This window comes from Panulirus ornatus, chromosome 3 (genome assembly GCF_036320965.1).
Source record: "Panulirus ornatus isolate Po-2019 chromosome 3, ASM3632096v1, whole genome shotgun sequence".
In the NCBI taxonomy this organism is placed as follows: domain Eukaryota; kingdom Metazoa; phylum Arthropoda; class Malacostraca; order Decapoda; family Palinuridae; genus Panulirus; species Panulirus ornatus.
In genome coordinates, this window is record NC_092226.1 from 20830688 (window position 1) to 20851973 (window position 21286).

A 21286-nucleotide genomic window follows, 5' to 3' on the forward strand; every position below is an offset into this window, starting at 1 on the left:
ATCCTTACCCAACCAGTCAACAACACAGTCGCCCCATTTTTTAATAAGTTCCACTGGAATACCATCCAAACCCGCTGCCTTGCCGGCTTTCATCTTCCGCAAAGCTTTCATTACCTCTTCTCTCTTTATCAAATCATTCTCCCTGACCCTCTCACTTCGCACACCACCTTGATGCCCAGGTACATAGGCACCAATAATCACCCATCTCTCTCCATCCACTTTCAGTTTTACCAATATCAATGTAGAATTTACTTTCTTACACTTTATCACATACTCCCACAACTCCTGTTTCAGTAGTGCTACTTCTTCCCTTGCTCTCACCAAGCCCTGACTTTACTCCCAAAACATTCCCAAGCCACTCCTCCCCTGTACCCTTAAGCTTCATTTCACTCAGAGCCAAAACGTTTTAGCCAGGTTCCTTTCCTCAAACATACTACCTATATCTCCTCTTTTCTCATCTTGGTTACATCCACACACATTTAAACGCCCCAATCTGAGCCTTCGAGGAGGATGAGCACTCCTTGCATGACTCCCTCTTCTGTTTCCCCTTTTAGAAAGTTAAAATACAAGGATGGGAGAGTTTCTAGCCCCCCACTCCCGTCCCCTTTAGTATGACGTGGGAAATGCGTGGGAAGTATTCTTTCTCCCCTATCCCAGGGATAATGGTATATATATATTTTTTTTTTCTTGTATGTTCACCATTTCCTGTGTTAGCGAGGTAGTGCAAGGAACAGATGACTGAGCCTTTTAGGGAAAATCCTTACATGTCCCCTTTCTTTGCTCCTCCCTTTGAAAGAGTAGAACTGGTGAGGATGGTTTCCAGTCCCCAGCTCCCACCCCTCTTAGTTGCTTTCTATGCTATGCAGGGAATACGTGGGCAGTATTCTTTCTGCCCTCACCTCAGGGATATATGAATATTTATTTTAATTGATCTCCGGTTCCCATGTTAGTGAGGTAGCACCAGGAAACAGATGAAGAAACACCCATCCACTTCTATACACACATATATACATACACATATGCACATGTATATGCATATACATATCAACATATTGGAAAGGATCACAATTTTGTGCATGATCAAGTATATTCTTATGAGTCCATGGAGAAAATGAAACACGATAAGTTCCCAAGTGCACTTTCATGTAATAATCACATCATCAGGGGCGATACAAGAAAGAAATATAAGTCAGCTGATATACAGTGAAGAGAAGTAGCTAGGACACCATTTAGTAAACACGTGATTGTCCAAGACAGACAACGAGCGTATCATAAACTTATTATGTGGACAAGAAGGGGAATTGTTTACAAATTTTATCAACAATAAAGCTATCCAATTTGTATAGACCTTCTCTAGTATTAAGGTTGTAAGTCTTTGTGTATTTGATAATAGAAGATTCAATTATATGTCTCGTGGCACTGGAGTTTGTAGTTGATAACTGAGATTGCATTACTCCAGTCAATACAATTATCGTAGTTTTTAACATGATTAAACAAGGCATTTGATTCTTGTCCTGTTCTTATGCTATATTTATGTTGCTTAAGTATAACAGAAAGATCCTTACCAGTCTGCCCAACATAAAACATATCACAATCCCTACATGGCACTTTATATATGCATCCAGGAGAATTATCTGGTGAGTTTCTAATAAAGATATTCTTTATAGTATTATTGTTGCTGAAGGCAACATATACATTAAAGGATTTAAGCAGCATGGGAAGTAAGTAAATCCTTTAATGTAAATATTGCCTTCAGCGACAATGATACTATAAAGAATATCTTAATTATGAACTTACCAGAAAATTCTCCTGGATGCATTTATAAAGTGCCATGTAGAAATTATGGTAAGTTTTATGTTGGGCAAACTGGTAAGGATCTTTCTGTTAGACTTAAGCAACATAGATATAGTATAAGAACAGGACAAGAATCAGATACCCTGTTTAATCACTTTAAAAACTACGACCATTGTATTGACTGGAGTAATGCCATCTCAGTTAGTAACTCTAACTCCACTACTATGAGAAATATCATTGAATCTTCTGTTATTGAATGCACAAAGAACTATAAACTTAATATTAGTGAAGGGTTATACAAATTGGATATCTTTATTGTTGATAAAATTTGTAAACAATTCCCCTCTTTGTCCACATGATAAATTTATGATATGCTCGTTGTCTGTCTTGGACAATCACATGTTTACCAAATGGCATCCTAGCTAAGTCTTTTCTCTGTATATCAGCTGACTTATATTTCTTGTATCTCCCCTGATGATGAGATTATTACACGAAAGTGCACTTGGGAATTTATTGTTTCATTTTCCCCGTGGACTCACAGGAATATCAACTTATACATGTTTACATAATACATACACTTATACATATATACACATGTACGTATTCATACTTACTCAACTTCATCTGTTCCTAGCGCCATCCCATCCCACCCCACAGGAACAGCATCGCCACCCCTTGTCAGTGGCGTAGTGCCAGGAAACAGATGAAAGAAAGGCAACTGGCTCACACTTATTTTCCATATCCCCTGTGTATCATACAAGGCAACTAAAGGGGGCAGGAGCAGAGGGGCAGGAAAACCTCCCCTTCTTGTATTTCAGTTTTTAAAAGAAGAGAGGATTTAATTTTATTGATGACCATTTCCTACGCCACCAAGGTAGTGCCAGGAAACAGACGAAGATTGGCCCATCCACTCATATACCCATATACACACATGAACACCCACACACGCACACACATACATATACATACTAACATATACACTTGTATACATAAACACATACACACACACACACACACACACACACACACACACACACACACACACACACTCAGTCTCTATCTGTCATGTATAATGCACAGAAACCACAGCTCTTTATCCACATCCAGGCCCCACAGACCTTTCCCCCCATGGTTTACCCCAGATGTTTCACATGACCTGGTTCAGTCCATTGGCAGCACGTTAACCCCGGTATACCACATCGTTCCAATTCACTCTATTCCTTGCATGCCTTTCATCCTCCTGTATGTTCAGGCCCCGACCACTCAAAGTCTTTTTTACTCCATCCTTCCACCTCCAATTTGGTCTCCTGCCTCTCCTTGTTCCCTCCACCTCTTACACATATATGCTCTTTGTCAATCTTTCCTCACTCGTTCTCTCTATATGCCCAAACAAATTTCAACACACCCTCTTCTGCTCTCTCAACCACACTCTTTTCATTTCCTTAGATATTAGGTAAAGGGTACTGTGATACAGCAAAATCTTAAACCTCATCATCAACAGTCATTGTGGGTAAATAGATTTCGAAGTTGCTACCAATTTTGAACTTTGTCCATTGTCTGGATCCCACTCTTGTCTGAGCCCTGATCTATGCTTTCTTCCTGTCCGCTCTGTATGCTTTCATATTTTCTGTAGAATGAAGAAGCTTGAATGAAAATATATGAATAAGATTGGAAACTGATTGTATGATATTTTTTTTTTTTTTTTTTTTTTTATACTTTGTCGCTGTCTCCCGCGTTTGCGAGGTAGCGCAAGGAAACAGACGAAAGAAATGGCCCAACCCCCCCCCCCCATACACATGTACATACACACGTCCAGACACGCAAATATACATACCTACACAGCTTTCCATGGTTTACCCCAGACGCTTCACATGCCTTGCTTCAATCCACTGACAGCACGTCAACCCCTGTATACCACATGACTCCAATTCACTCTATTTCTTGCCCTCCTTTCACCCTCCTGCATGTTCAGGCCCCGATCACACAAAATCTTTTTCACTCCATCTTTCCACCTCCAATTTGGTCTCCCTCTTCTCCTCGTTCCCTCCACCTCCGACACATATATCCTCTTGGTCAATCTCTCCTCACTCATTCTCTCCATGTGCCCAAACCATTTCAAAACACCCTCTTCTGCTCTCTCGACCACGCTCTTTTTATTTCCACACATCTCTCTTACCCTTACGTTACTTACTCGATCAAACCACCTCACACCACACATTGTCCTCAAACATCTCATTTCCACTGTATGATATATATATTATTATTATTATTTTGCTTTGTAGCTGTCTTCCGCGTTTGCGAGGTAGCACAAGGAAACAGACGAAAGAAATGGCCCAACCCACCCTCATACCCATGTATATACATACACGTCCGCACACGCAAATATACATACCCATACATCTCAATGTACACATATATATACACACAGACACATACATATATACACATGCACACAATTCACACTGTCTGCCTTTATTCATTCCCATCGCCACCTCCACACACATGGAATAACATCCCCCTCCCCCCTCATGTGTGCGGGGTAGCGCTAGGAAAAGACAACAAAGGCCCCATTCGTTCACACTCAGTCTCTAGCTGTCATGTAATAATGCCCGAAACCACAGCTCCCTTTCCACATCCATGCCCCACAGAACTTTTCATGGTTTACCCCAGACGCTTCACATGCCCTGATTCAATCCATTGACAGTACGTCGACCCCAGTGTACCACATCGATCCAGTTCACTCTATTCCTTGCCCTCCTTTCACCCTCCAGCATGTTCAGGCCCCGATCACTCAAAATCTTTTTCATTCCATCTTTCCACCTCCAATTTGGCCTCCCACTTCTCCTCATTCCTTCCACCTCTGACACATATATTCTCTTGGTCAATCTTTCCTCACTCATTCTCTCCATGTGCCCAAACAATTTCAAAACCCCCCTTCTGCTCTCTCAACCACGCTCTTTTTATTTCCACACATCTCTCTTACCCTTACATTACTTACTCGATCAAACCACCTCACACCACATATTGTCCTCAAACATCTCATTTCCAGCACATCCACCCTCCTGCGCACAACTCTGTCCATAGCCCATGCCTCGCAACCATACAACATTGTTGGAACCACTATTCCTTCAAACCTACCCATTTTTGCTTTCCAAGATAATATATATATATATATATATATATATATATATATATATATATATATATATATATATATATGTTCCTATGAGTCCATGGGGAAAATGAAACACGAAAAGTTCCCAAGTGCACTTTTGTGTAATAATCACATCATCATGATGTGATTATTACACGAAAGTGCACTTGGGAACTTTTCGTGTTTCATTTTCCCCATGGACTCATAGGAATATCTTGATCACGTGCAAAACTGTGATCCTTTCCAATATATATATGTGTGTGTGTGTGTGTGTGTAAACTTATTAATACAGTATTCATCATTAAGAAGGGTAAGCACATTCCAAGTGCATGGTTGTGAATGGACTTTGAAATGCTGTTAATATTTGATTTTGTGTGTTTCAGCTGATTCTTAGTCATTGGTATTTTTCAGGTTCACAAGTGTAAAGGCATTTCGTGATGTAGTCAATGAAACAGCTGACTTGGCTGGTCAGCATGAAGTCATCTCAGAGACACTGACGTCTGTTGTCTTAACTGAGATTGGCAACCTCGTTAAGGAGTTTAAGGAAGATAGAAAAAAGGTATATAGTATGAAAGACTGTAAGAGATTTTCCAGATACTATTGCATGCTCTAACACATGGGATATATATATATATATATATATATATATATATATATATATATATATATATATATATATATATTTATTTATCTGTTTATTTTGCTTTGTCGCTGTCTCCCAAATTTGCGAGGTAGCGCAAGGAAACAGACGAAAGAAATGGCCCAACCCACCCCCATACACAATGTATATACATACACGTCCACACACGCAAATATACATACCTATACATCTCAATGTACACATATATATACACACACAGACACATACATATATACCCATGCACACAATTCACACTGTCTGCCTTTATTCATTCCCACCGCCACCTCGCCACACATGGAATACCATCCCCCTCCCCCCTCATGTGTGCGAGGGTAGCACTAGGAAAAGACAACAAAGGCCCCATTCGTTCACACTCAGTCTCTAGCTGTCATGCAATAATGCCCGAAACCACAGCTCCCTTTCCACATCCAGGCCCCACACAACTTTCCATGGTTTACCCCAGACGCTTCACATGCCCTGATTCAATCCACTGACAGCACGTCAACCCCGGTATACCACATCGATCCAGTTCACTCTATTCCTTGCCCTCCTTTCACCCTCCAGCATGTTCAGGCCCCGATCACTCAAAATCTTTTTCATTCCATCTTTCCACCTCCAATTTGGCCTCCCACTTCTCCTCATTCCTTCCACCTCTGACACATATATTCTCTTGGTCAATCTTTCCTCACTCATTCTCTCCATGTGCCCAAACAATTTCAAAACCCCCCTTCTGCTCTCTCAACCACGCTCTTTTTATTTCCACACATCTCTCTTACCCTTACATTACTTACTCGATCAAACCACCTCACACCACATATTGTCCTCAAACATCTCATTTCCAGCACATCCACCCTCCTGCGCACAACTCTGTCCATAGCCCATGCCTCGCAACCATACAACATTGTTGGAACCACTATTCCTTCAAACCTACCCATTTTTGCTTTCCAAGATAATATATATATATATATATATATATATATATATATATATATATATATATATATATATATATATTATGTTCCTATGAGTCCATGGGGAAAATGAAACACAAAAAGTTCCCAAGTGCACTTTTGTGTAATAATCACATCATCATGATGTGATTATTACACGAAAGTGCACTTGGGAACTTTTCGTGTTTCATTTTCCCCATGGACTCATAGGAATATCTTGATCACGTGCAAAACTGTGATCCTTTCCAATATATATATGTGTGTGTGTGTGTGTGTGTAAACTTATTAATACAGTATTCATCATTAAGAAGGGTAAGCACATTCCAAGTGCATGGTTGTGAATGGACTTTGAAATGCTGTTAATATTTGATTTTGTGTGTTTCAGCTGATTCTTAGTCATTGGTATTTTTCAGGTTCACAAGTGTAAAGGCATTTCGTGATGTAGTCAATGAAACAGCTGACTTGGCTGGTCAGCATGAAGTCATCTCAGAGACACTGACGTCTGTTGTCTTAACTGAGATTGGCAACCTCGTTAAGGAGTTTAAGGAAGATAGAAAAAAGGTATATAGTATGAAAGACTGTAAGAGATTTTCCAGATACTATTGCATGCTCTAACACATGGGATATATATATATATATATATATATATATATATATATATATATATATTTATTTATCTGTTTATTTTGCTTTGTCGCTGTCTCCCAAATTTGCGAGGTAGCGCAAGGAAACAGACGAAAGAAATGGCCCAACCCACCCCCATACACAATGTATATACATACACGTCCACACACGCAAAATATACATACCTATACATCTCAATGTACACATATATATACACACACAGACACATACATATATACCCATGCACACAATTCACACTGTCTGCCTTTATTCATTCCCACCGCCACCTCGCCACACATGGAATACCATCCCCCTCCCCCCTCATGTGTGCGAGGTAGCACTAGGAAAAGACAACAAAGGCCCCATTCGTTCACACTCAGTCTCTAGCTGTCATGCAATAATGCCCGAAACCACAGCTCCCTTTCCACATCCAGGCCCCACACAACTTTCCATGGTTTACCCCAGACGCTTCACATGCCCTGATTCAATCCACTGACAGCACGTCAACCCCGGTATACCACATCGATCCAATTCACTCTATTCCTTGCCTTCCTTTCACCCTCCTGCATGTTCAGGCCCCGATCAGACAAAATCTTTTTCATTCCATCTTTCCACCTCCAATTTGGTCTCCCACTTCTCGTTCCCTCCACCTCCGACACATATATCCTCTTGGTCAATCTTTCCTCACTCATTCTCTCCATGTGCCCAAACCATTTCAAAATGCCCTCTTCTGCTTTCTCAACCACGCTCTTTTTATTTCCACACATCTCTCTTACCCTTACATTACTTACTCGATCAAACCACCTCACACCACACATTGTCCTCAAACATCTCATTTCCAGCACATCCACCCTCCTGCGCACAACTCTATCCATAGCCCACGCCTCGCTACCATACAACATTGTTGGAACCACTATTCCTTCAAACATACCCATTTTTGCTTTCCGAGATAATGTTCTCGACTTCCACACATTCTTCAAGGCTCCCAGGATTTTCGCCCCCTCCCCCACCCTATGATTCACTTCCGCTTCCATGGTTCCATCCGCTGCCAGATCCACTCCCAGACATCTAAAACACTTTACTTCCTCCAGTTTTTCTCCATTCAAACTTACCTCCCAATTGACTTGACCCTCAACCCTACTGTACCTAATAACCTTGCTCTTATTCACATTTACTCTTAACTTTCTTCTTTCACACACTTTACCAATATATATATGTATATGTATGTAAGTATGTAAACCTCGCAGGTAGGAGAGTAATTTACTTCATTATAGGGAAATATTTTTTGATATCTTAGAATGAATGGATACTGGACAATTTTAGATTATTTGTACTGAAGGAAGGCAGTGAATATGAATGGTATCATACAACAAGTACTTTATAATTGGTATTGATTGTCATATGATTATCTTATGACTGACTCTAGTACTAGGTTTTCAGATAAGTGAATGTGTAATATTTAAGGAAACTTGTGTGTAAAAACTTACTGTGCAGCATTTTCAGATTATTTTAGTTGACATATTACTTTAAAACTTTTTTTTCTAAATTTATTGTACAGCTAGAGAATGGATGTTAGTGGATGTGTTCTTACTTCATGTGTTCTTTGTGCTACCTTGCTAACGGGAAACAGTGATCAAGTATGAAAGAAAAATATTGATGATAAGAAGGTGTTTGCTTTGAAGAATGTATGTGAGAAATACTTAGAAAAGCAAATGGATTTGTATGTAGCATTTATGGATCTGGAGAAGGCATATGATAGAGTTGATAGAGATGCTCTGTGGAAGGTATTAAGAATATATGGTGTGGGAGGAAAGTTGTTAGAAGCAGTGAAAAGTTTTTATCGAGGATGTAAGGCATGTGTACGTGTAGGAAGAGAGGAAAGTGATTGGTTCTCAGTGAATGTAGGTTTGCGGCAGGGGTGTGTGATGTCTCCATGGTTGTTTAATTTGTTTATGGATGGGGTTGTTAGGGAGGTAAATGCAAGAGTTTTGGAAAGAGGGGCAAGTATGAAGTCTGTTGGGGATGAGAGAGCTTGGGAAGTGAGTCAGTTGTTGTTCGCTGATGATACAGCGCTGGTGGCTGATTCATGTGAGAAACTGCAGAAGCTGGTGACTGAGTTTGGTAAAGTGTGTGGAAGAAGAAAGTTAAGAGTAAATGTGAATAAGAGCAAGGTAATTAGGTACAGTAGGGTTGAGGGTCAAGTCAATTGGGAGGTGAGTTTGAATGGAGAAAAACTGGAGGAAGTGAAGTGTTTTAGATATCTGGGAGTGGATCTGGCAGCGGATGGAACCATGGAAGCGGAAGTGGATCATAGGGTGGGGGAGGGGGCGAAAATTCTGGGGGCCTTGAAGAATGTGTGGAAGTCGAGAACATTATCTCGGAAAGCAAAAATGGGTATGTTTGAAGGAATAGTGGTTCCAACAATGTTGTATGGTTGCGAGGCGTGGGCTATGGATAGAGTTGTGCGCAGGAGGATGGATGTGCTGGAAATGAGATGTTTGAGGACAATGTGTGGTGTGAGGTGGTTTGATCGAGTGAGTAACGTAAGGGTAAGAGAGATGTGTGGAAATAAAAAGAGCGTGGTTGAGAGAGCAGAAGAGGGTGTTTTGAAGTGGTTTGGGCACATAGAGAGGATGAGTGAGGAAAGATTGACCAAGAGGATATATGTGTCAGAGGTGGAGGGAACAAGGAGAAGAGGGAGACCAAATTGGAGGTGGAAAGATGGAGTGAAAAAGATTTTGTGTGATCGGGGCCTGAACATGCAGGAGGGTGAAAGGAGAGCAAGGAATAGAGTGAATTGGAGCGATGTGGTATACCGGGGTTGACGTGCTGTCAGTGGATTGAATCGGGGCATGTGAAGCGTCTGGGGTAAGCCATGGAAAGCTGTGTAGGTATGTATATTTGCGTGTGTGGACGTATGTATATACATGTGTATGGGGGGGGTTAGGCCATTTCTTTCGTCTGTTTCCTTGCGCTACCTCGCAAACGCGGGAGACAGCGACAAAGTATAATAAAAAAAAATAATAAGAAGGATATATGTTTCAAAAGTAGAGGGAGTAAGGAGAACAGGAAGACCAAGTTGGAGATGGAATGATGGAAAGAGAAAGATGTTGAGTGATCATGCAGGAGGATGAAAGATGTGTATAGGGTAGAATGAATTAGAATGGTGTGGTATACTGAGGTCGTCTTGCTGTCTGTAGACTGAATCAGGGCATGTGAAGTGTTTGTGGTAAACTGATCCATGGTGCTTGGTTTAGATAGTTGTGGTTTTCATTTGTTAAACAAGACAGCTATAGAATTGATGTGAGCAGATTCTGCCTTTTTTCGTATATTCTTGGCGTTGCTTTGCTAACATATGATAGGAATCAAGTATGAAAAAAAAATATATATATTTTGTATATATATATATATATATATATATATATATATATATATATATATATATATATATATATGTATATATATATAGTTTGGTAAAGTGTGTGAAAGAAGAAAGTTAAGAGTAAATGTGAATAAGAGCAAGGTAATTAGGTACAGTAGGGTTGAGGGTCAAGTCAATTGGGAGGTAAGTTTGAATGGAGGAAAACTGGAGGAAAAAAGTGTTTTAGATATCTGGGAGTGGATCTGGCAACGGATAGAACCATGGAAGCGGAAGTGGATCATAGGGTGGGGGAGGGGGCGAAAATCCTGGGAGCCTTGAAGAATGTTTGGAAGTCGAGAACATTATCTCGGAAAGCAAAAATGGGTATGTTTGAAGGAATAGTGGTTCCAACAATGTTGTATGGTTGCGAGGCGTGGGCTATGGATAGAGTTCTGCGCAGGAGGATGGATGTGCTGGAAATGAGATGTTTGAGGATGATGTGTGGTGTGAGGTGGTTTGATTGAGTAAGTAACGTAAGGGTAAGAGAGATGTGTGGAAATAAAAAGAGCGTGGTTGAGAGAGCAGAAGAGGGTGTTTTGAAATGGTTTGGGCACATGGAGAGAATGAGTGAGGAAAGATTGACCAAGAGGATATATGTGTCGGAGGTGGAGGGAACGAGGAGAAGTGGGAGACCAAATTGGAGGTGGAAAGATGGAGTGAAAAAGATTTTGAGTGATCGGGGCCTGAACATGCAGGAGGGTGAAAGGAGGGCAAGGAATAGAGTGAATTGGATCAATGTGGTATACCGGGGTTGACGTGCTGTCAGTGGATTGAATCAGGGCATATGAAGCGTCTGGGGTAAACCATGGAAAGCTGTGTAGGTATGTATATTTTCGTGTGTGAACGTATGTATATACATGTGTATGGGGATGGGTTGGGCCATTTCTTTCGTCTGTTTCCTTGCGCTACCTCGCAAACGCGGGAGACAGCGACAAAGCAAAAAAAAAATATATATATATATATATATATATATATATATATATTTTATTTATTTATTTTGCTTTGTCGCTGTCTCCCTCGTTTGTGAGGTAGCGCAAGGAAGCAGACGAAAGAAATGGCCCAACCCACCCCCATACACAATGTATATACATACACGTCCACACACGCAAATGTACTTACCTATACATCTCAATGTACACATATATATACACACACAGACACATACATATATACCCATTCACACAATTCACACTGTCTGCCTTTATTCATTCCCATCGCCACCTCGCCACACATGGAATACCATCCCCCTCCCCCCTCATGTGTGTGAGGTAGCACTAGGAAAAGACAACAAAGGCCCCATTCGTTCACACTCAGTCTCTAGCTGTCATGCAATAATGCCCGAAACCACAGCTCCCTTTCCACATCCAGGCCCCACACAACTTTCCATGGTTTACCCCAGACGCTTCACATGCGCTGATTCAATAACTGACAGCACGTCAACCCCAGTATACCACATCAATCCAATTCACTCTATTCCTTGCCCTCCTTTCACCCTCCTGCATGTTCAGGCCCCGATCAGACAAAATCTTTTTCACTCCATCTTTCCACCTCCAATTTGGTCTCCCACTTCTCGTTCCCTCCACCTCCGACACATATATCCTCTTGGTCAATCTTTCCTCACTCATTCTTTCCATGTGCCCAAAACCATTTCAAAACACCCTCTTCTGCTCTCTCAACCATGCTCTTTTTATTTCCACACATCTCTCTTACCCTTACATTACATTACATTATATATATATATATATATATATATATATATATATATATATATATATATATATATATATATATATATACATATATTTATTTTATTTATTTATTATACTTTGTCGCTGTCTCCCGCGTTTGCGAGGTAGCGCAAGGAAACAGATGAAAGAAATGGCCCAACCCCCCCCATACACATGTATATACATACGTCCACACACGCAAATATACATACCTACACAGCTTTCCATGGTTTACCCCAGACGCTTCACATGCCTTGATTCAATCCACTGACAGCACGTCAATCCCGGTATACCACATCGCTCCAGTTCACTCTATTCCTTGCCCTCCTTTCACCCTCCTGCATGTTCAGGCCCCGATCACACAAAATCTTTTTCACTCCATCTTTCCACCTCCAATTTGGTCTCCCTCTTCTCCTCGTTCCCTCCACCTCCGACACATATATCCTCTTGGTCAATCTTTCCTCACTCATTCTCTCCATGTGCCCAAACCACTTCAAAACACCCTCTTCTGCTCTCTCAACCATATATATATATATATATATATATATATATATGGAAGTAAGGGGAGTGGGGGAGGAATGGGATGTATTTAGGGAATCAGTGATGGATTGCGCAAAAGATGCTTGTGGCATGAGAAGAGTGGGAGGTGGGTTGATTAGAAAGGGTAGTGAGTGGTGGGATGAAGAAGTAAGATTATTAGTGAAAGAGAAGAGAGAGGCATTTGGACGATTTTTGCAGGGAAAAAATGCAATTGAGTGGGAGATGTATAAAAGAAAGAGACAGGAGGTCAAGAGAAAGGTGCAAGAGGTGAAAAAGAGGGCAAATGAGAGTTGGGGTGAGAGAGTATCATTACATTTTTGGGAGAATAACAAGATGTTGTGGAAGGAGGTAGATAAAGTGCGTAAGACAAGGGAGCAAATGGGAACTTCAGTGAAGGGCGCAAATGGGGAGGTGATAACAAGTAGTGGTGATGTGAGAAGGAGATGGAGTGAGTATTTTGAAGGTTTGTTGAATGTGTTTGATGATAGAGTGGCAGATATAGGGTGTTTTGGTCGAGGTGGTGTGCAAAGTGAGAGGGTTAGGGAAAATGATTTGGTAAACAGAGAAGAGGTAGTAAAAGCTTTGCGGAAGATGAAAGCCGGCAAGGCAGCAGGTTTGGATGGTATTGCAGTGGAATTTATTAAAAAAGGGGGTGACTGTATTATTTTGACTGGTTGGTAAAGTTATTTAATGTGTGTATGACTCATGGTGAGGTTCCTGAAGATTGGCGGAATGCGTGCATAGTGCCTTTGTACAAAGGCAAAGGGGATAAGAGTGAGTGCTCAAATTACAGAGGTATAAGTTTGTTGAGTATTCCTGGTAAATTATATAGGAGGGTATTGATTGAGAGGGTGAAGGCATGTACAGAGCATCAGATTGGGGAAGAGCAGTGTGGTTTCAGAAGTGGTAGAGGATGTGTGGATCAGGTGTTTGCTTTGAAGAATGTATGTGAGAAATACTTAGAAAAGCAAATGGATTTGTATGTAGCATTTATGGATCTGGAGAAGGCATATGATAGAGTTGATAGAGGTGCTCTGTGGAAGGTATTAAGAATATATGGTGTGGGAGGCAAGTTGTTAGAAGCAGTGAAAAGTTTTTATCGAGGATGTAAGGCATGTGTACGTGTAGGAAGAGAGGAAAGTGATTAGTTCTCAGTGAATGTAGGTTTGCGGCAGGGGTGTGTGATGTCGCCATGGTTGTTTAATTTGTTTATGGATGGGGTTGTTAGGGAGGTGAATGCAAGAGTTTTGGAAAGAGGGGCAAGTATGAAGTCTGTTGGGGATGAGAGAGCTTGGGAAGTGAGTCAGTTGTTGTTAGCTGATGATACAGCGCTGGTGGCTGATTCATGTGAGAAACTGCAGAAGCTGGTGACTGAGTTTGGTAAAGTGTGTGAAAGAAGAAAGTTAAGAGTAAATGTGAATAAGAGCAAGGTTATTAGGTACAGTAGGGTTGAGGGTCAAGTCAATTGGGAGGTGAGTTTGAATGGAGAAAAACTGGAGGAAGTGAAGTGTTTTAGATATCTGGGAGTGGATCTGGCAGCGGATGGAACCATGGAAGCGGAAGTGGATCATAGGGTGGGGGAGGGGGCGAAAATTCTGGGAGCCTTGAAGAATGTGTGGAAGTCGAGAACATTATCTCGGAAAGCAAAAATGGGTATGTTTGAAGGAATAGTGGTTCCAACAATGTTGTATGGTTGCGAGGCGTGGGCTATGGATAGAGTTGTGCGCAGGAGGATGGATGTGCTGGAAATGAGATGTTTGAGGACAATGTGTGGTGTGAGGTGGTTTGATCGAGTAAAGTAACGTAAGGGTAAGAGAGATGTGTGGAAATAAAAAGAGCGTGGTTGAGAGAGCAGAAGAGGGTGTTTTGAAATGGTTTGGGCACATGGAGAGAATGAGTGAGGAAAGATTGACCAAGAGGATATATGTGTCGGAGGTGGAGGGAACGAGGAGAAGAGGGAGACCAAATTGGAGGTGGAAAGATGGAGTGAAAAAGATTTTGTGTGATCGGGGCCTGAACATGCAGGAGGGTGAAAGGAGGGCAAGGAATAGAGTGAATTGGAGCGATGTGGTATACCGGGGTTGACGTGCTGTCAGTGGATTGAATCGGGGCATGTGAAGCGTCTGGGGTAAACCATGGAAAGCTGTGTAGGTATGTATATTTGCGTGTGTGGACGTATGTATATACATGTGTATGGGGGGGGGTTGGGCCATTTCTTTCGTCTGTTTCCTTGCGCTACCTCGCAAACGCGGGAGACAGTGACAAAGTATAATGAATAATAAATAATATATATATATATATATATATATATATATATATATATATATATATATATATATATATATATATATATATATATATATATTTTTTTTTTTTTCATACTTTTCGCCATTTCCCGCGATAGCGAGGTAGCGTTAAGAACAGAGGACTGGGCCTTTGAGGGAATATCTTCACCTGGCCCCCTTCTCTGTTCCTTCTTTTGGGAAAAAAAAAAAAAAAAAAAAAGAGAGGGGAGGATTTCCAGCCCCCCGCTCCCTTCCCTTTTAGTCGCCTTCTACGACACGCAGGGAATACGTGGGAAGTATTCTTTCTCCCCTATCCCCAGGGAAAATATATATATATATATATATATATATATATATATATATATATATATATATATTATCCCTTGGGATAGGGGATTAAGAATACTTCCCACGTATTCCCTGCGTGTCGTAGAAGGCGACTAAAAGGGGAGGGAGCGGGGGTCTGGAAATCCTCCCCTCTCGTTTTTTTTTTTTTTTTTTTTTTTTTTTTTTCCAAAAGAAGGAACAGAGAATTGGGCCAGGTGAGGGTATTCCCTCAAAGGCCCAGTCCTCTGTTCTTAACGCTACCTCGCTAATGCGGGAAATGGCGAATAGTTTGAAAAAGAAAAAAAAAATATATATATATATATATATATATATATTATCCCTGGGGATAGGGAAGAAAGAATACTTCCCACGTATTCCCTGCGTGTCGTAGAAGGCGACTAAAAGGGGAGGGAGCGGGGGGCTGGAAATCCTCCCCTCTCATTTTTTTTTTAATTTTCCAAAAGAAGGAACAGAGAATTGGGCCAGGTGAGGGTATTCCCTCAAAGGCCCAGTCCTCTGTTCTTAACGCTACCTCACTAATGCGGGAAATGGCGAATAGTTTGAAAAAGAAAAAAAAAATATATATATATATATATATATATATATATATATATATATATATATATATATATATATATATATATATATATATATATTCATGCTTGTAGTTTCTTACACAAACAAGATAGCACCAGAAACACTTAAAGAAATGGCCTCATCTGGCCACATCCAGTCTATATTTGTTGTGTGAAATGCACCAAAACCATGGGCCCTTTTCCACATCTTGGCTCCATAGACCTTTCTGTGTTTTCCTCAAGTAGCTTTTGATACCCTGGTTCAGTCTATCAACTGCACATTGTCTCCATTATACATCATCCCTCCAGTTCACTCTATGCTTAGTACACCTTACACCCACCCTGCATGTTCAGGGCCCGAGCTCTCAAAACCTTTTTCTCTCCATCCCTCCATCTCCAGTTCGGCCTCCCCTTTCTCCTTGTCCCCCTCCAACTTGTTGATATAATGTCTCTGTCAATCCCTCTTCTCTCATTCTCCTAATGTCCAAAGTTGACGGTGAAAAGAAAAGAGAAGTGTTACAAGGAAGGAGTGCAAGTGATTGGGAGCTGTACATAAGAAAGCAGCAGGAAAGCAAGATGAAGGTGTAGGAGTTTGAACTGGGAGCAAATGAAAGCTGGAGTAAGTGAGTATCAGCAAACTTCAGGGTGAATAAAGGGATGTTTTGGAAGGAAGGTAAATACTGTCAGAAAAACAAGAGAACAAATTGGAACTTTAGTGAAGGGACCTATTGGGTAAGTATTTGTTGGCAGATGTGAAGAGGAGATGGAGTGAATACTTTGAAGGATTGTTGAATATACTTGATGATGAGGTGGCAGATGTGAGGTGTTTAGTTCAGGTAGGTATGTGAAATGAGGAAGTCATGGCAGGTGCTTTAATGAAAAGAGAAATGGGGGTGAAAATCTTGCATAGGATGAAATGTTGCAGTGCAGTTGGAGTTCATGGTATTGCAGTTGAATTTCTTAAGAAATGGGGTGACTTTGTTCTTCATTGATTAATTAGCATTCTCAAAGTATGTATGAATAATGGTGAGGTGCATTAGGATTGGCCTAATGCCTGGCAAGGTGTATAAAGATGAACGAACGAATTACAGAGGTATAAGAATTTTTTCCAGTGTTCCCATTGAGTTGCATGGGATTAGTAATTGAGATGGTGGTGACATGCACAGAGCTTCAGACTGTGGAGGAACAATGTGATTTCAGAAGTGATAGAAATGTGTCGGTCAGATGTTTGCTTTGAACAATGTGTGAGAAATACATAGAGAAACAGGAGGATTCGAATGTTCCATTTATGAACCAGGAGAAAGCATATGATATGGTTGATCATGATACTCTGTGGAAGATGTAAAGAATATATGGTGTGGAAAGAGATCTATGAGAATTGATGAGTAGTTTTTATAATGAAAAGAGAATAAGGAGTGTATACAATGTGAGTAAGTAGAGAGGCTAGTATACCATTCAAGGTGAAGATGGGTCTGTAGCAGGGATGATTGATGTCATTGTGGCTGTTTATTCTGTTTATAAATGGTGTGGTGATAGAAATTAATGTAAGGGTTTCGGAGTGGTTGGCATGGGATGGGGATGCTTGAGAGGTGAGTCATTCATTGTTTACTGTTGACTTTTTACTTATGGCAAATTTAAACAAGAAATTGCAAAAATTGATTTCTGAGTTAGGTAGCGTATGTGAAAGTTGAGAATAATTGTGAATTAGAGCAAGGTTACTTGGTTTGTCTGGAGAGAGACAGGTGTAACTTTGAATGGGGAAAATTTGAATGACGTAAATTGTTTTACACATCAGGGAGTGGACATCATAGCAAATGGAACTACAGGAGTTGAAGGGAGTTATAGGTCCTGGTATTACCCTTGAATCTTTCTAGGAGCTCCTGCATCTCTAAAGCTGAGCTTCTTCCAGTTACTGGTAAATGATGGACTACCAAAGAATGAGAAGTTCTTAAACAAGACTGAACTCCCAGTGATAGAGCCCATGCCTTCCATCCACACAACATTGTTGGGACTGCTATACCTTCAAACATACCCATTAAGCCCTCTCAGATAATGACCAGTATTTCCGAATATTACTTAGTGCCCCAAGAACCTTTTTCCCCTCACCTATTCTATGACTTGCTTCCACTTCCATGGTTCCATTCACTGTCATGTCCATATAATTGTACCAGGACAGTTTCTGTGAAAGTGTCCTTGTGTTACCCAGTACCTTTCAAAAGTTCCTGCAGCCCAAGGCTGCACTACTTTGAGCAGTGGGAAATGTAGACTCCTTTAGAATGAAAAGTTCTTCTGCAAGACTCCTCCCAATGATACATCCTTGCCAAAGGTAACTTTTCATTTATGGTGTAACCATGTTTAACTTTTTTTGTTAGGTGAGCAGGCATGGACAATGAATGCCCTAATTAAGGCTGTCTCATCAGTGATATATGTATATATATTTTTTTTTTATTATACTTTGTCGCTGTCTCCCATGTTAACAAGTTAGCGCAAGGAAACAGATGAAAGAATGGCCCAACCCACCCACATACACATGTATATACATACATATCCACACATGCACATATACCTACCTATACATTTTAACTTATATATACATACAAAGACATATACATATATACACATGTGCATAATTCATACTTGCTGCCTTTATTTATTTCCAACGCCACCCTGCCACACATGAAATAGCATCCCCCTCCCCCCGTGAGGTAGCGCTAGGAGAGGACAGAAGGCCACATTCATTCACACTCAGTCTCTAGCTGTCATGTGTAATGCACCGAATCCACAGCTCCCTTTCCACATCCTGGCCCCATAAAACTTTCCATGGTTTACCCCAGATGCTTCACATGCCCTGGTCAATCTGTTGACAGCATCTTGACCCTGGTATACCACACTGTTCCAAATCACTCTGTTCCTTGCACACCTTTCACCCTCCTATGTGTTCAGGCCCCGATTACTCAAAGTCCTTTTCACTCCATCCTTCCACCTCCAGTTTGGTCTCCCACTTCTTCTGCTTCCCTCGACCTCTGACACATACATCCTCTTTGCAAGAGGACACAGTGGTGTGCATGATATCATATATGCTAAAAAACACAGGAAAGTGAAACATGATAAATGCACTTTCACATCAGGGGAGATACAAGAATTAGATCAAAGATGTAGAACAGTCATTTGATATACAAGGAAGAAACATAGCTAAGACACCATTGGTAAACAAGTGTTAGTGGATGGTGGTGTTTGTGTTGGTGTGTTCTGGTCTGGCAACATGCCTGTCCAAATTTTTATTATTATGTGGACAAGAAAGGGAACTGTTTAAAAATTTTGCTTACAATAAAGCTATCCAATTGGATTGACCTTCACTTATATTAATGTTACAATTCTTTTTGTATTTAATAATAGAAGATTCTATGGTATTCTCATGGTATTGGAGTTACAGTTAGTAAGTGAGTTAGCGTTACTGCAGTCAGTACGATGGTCATAATTTTTTGACATTATTGAATAAAGCATTTGATTCTTGTCATGTTTTCATACTATATTTGTGTTGCTTAAGTCTAACATAAAGATCCTTACCAGTCTGCCCAACATGAAATGTATTACAATTTTTACAAGGTATTGTGTAAACACAACCCACAGAATTTACTGGCGAGTTTTTGATTAAAATGTTCTTTATAGTATCGTTGCTGCTGAAGGCTACATTTGTATTAAAGGATTTAAGCAACCTTGGAAGTATTATATGATTATCACTAAAAGGGGGAATTAAAAGATTTTTTGTGTCAAGGGAAGGTGTGGGTTTAACTCTATGAAATTATTTCTTTGCCAATTTCAGAAATTTACCAATGAAAGGTTTAGGATACTTTAACTTGGATCCAATGAAATATATCTTCTCATATTCATCATCAATAAATTCCAAACTGCACATATGTAATGTCCTAAGGAACATTGACTGGAATCCATGTGTTTTTCTAAATGTTTCTCTCACACATTCTTTAAAGCAAACATGTGATCTACACATTTAAAAAAAATCCTCATCAACTTCTGAAACCACCCTGATCCTCCCTGTCTGATGCTCTGTACATGCCTTCACCCTCACAATCAGTACCATTACCAGGTATACTTCATGAATTTATACCTTTGTAATTTGAACTCTTATCCTTAACCCCTTTACTTTATACAGTTGCACTACATGTGCATTCTGGCAATCCTTAAGCACCTCACCATGATCCATCTATATTTTTATTTATTTATTTATTATACTTTGTCACAAGGAAAAGACAACAAAGACCACATTCATACACACTCAGTCTCTAGCTGTCATGTATAATGCACCGAAATCACAGCTCCCTTTCCACATCCAGGCCCCACAGAACTTTCCAAGGTTTCCCCCAGACGCTTCACATGCCCTGGTTCAATCCATTGACAGCACGTCGACCCCAGTATATCACATTGTTCCAATTCACTCTATTCCTTGCATGTCTTTCATCCTCCTGCATGTTCAGGCCCTGATCACTCAGAATCTTTTTCACTCCATCTTTCCACCTTCAATTTGGTCTCCCACTTCTCCTCGTTCCCTGCACCTCTGACACATATATCCTCTTTACCAATTTTTCCTCACTCATTCTCTCCATGTGACCAAACCACTTCAAAACACCCTCTTCTGCTGTCTCAACCACACTCTTTTTATTACCACACATCTCTCTTACCCTTTCATTACTTACTCGATCAAACCACCTCACACCACATATTGTACTCAAACATCTCATTTCCAGCACATCCACCCTCCTCCACGCAACTCTGTCTATAGCCCATGCCCCGCAGCCATATAACATTGTTGGAACCACTTTTCCTTCAAACATACCTATTTTTGCTTTCCAAGATAATGTCCTCGACTTCCACAGATTTTTCAACGCTCCCAGAACTTTCGCCCCCTCCCCCACCCGCTGATTGACTTCCACTTCCATGGTTCCATCCGCTGCCAAATCCACTCCCAGATATCTAAAACACTTCACTTCCTCCAGTTTTTCTCCATGCAGACTTACCTCTCAATTGATTTGTCCCTCAACCTTACTGTACGTAATAACCTTGCTCTTATTCACATTTACTCTCAGCGTTCTTCTTTCACACACTTTACCAAACTCAGTCACCAGCTTCTGCAGTTTCTCACCCCGAATCAGCCACCAGCGCTGTATCATCAGCGAACAACAACTGACTCACTTCCCAAGCTCTGTCTTTCCAAAACTCTTGCATTCACCTCC

The 21286-nt window shown here is 40.7% G+C and overlaps 2 protein-coding genes across 4 annotated transcripts in view; both read left to right on the top strand.

Annotated features, from left to right (window-relative positions):
- The window catches only part of LOC139761204 (formin-binding protein 1-like), a 96167-nt gene extending 90606 nt beyond the window's left edge, over positions 1-5561 (top strand). Inside the window, exon 5 of the mRNA XM_071685250.1 lies at positions 5360-5561. Within this exon, the coding sequence (XP_071541351.1) occupies positions 5360-5561 (202 nt within the window). The remainder of the gene's footprint in view (positions 1-5359) is intronic.
- A 1376-nt stretch (positions 5562-6937) lies between these two features.
- LOC139761188 (formin-binding protein 1-like) overlaps positions 6938-21286 on the top strand; it is a 118286-nt gene continuing 103937 nt past the window's right edge. For all 3 annotated transcript variants that reach the window (XM_071685210.1, XM_071685219.1, XM_071685229.1), the window contains exon 1: positions 6938-7099. The gene's annotated coding sequence lies outside the window, so the exon portion shown is untranslated. The remainder of the gene's footprint in view (positions 7100-21286) is intronic.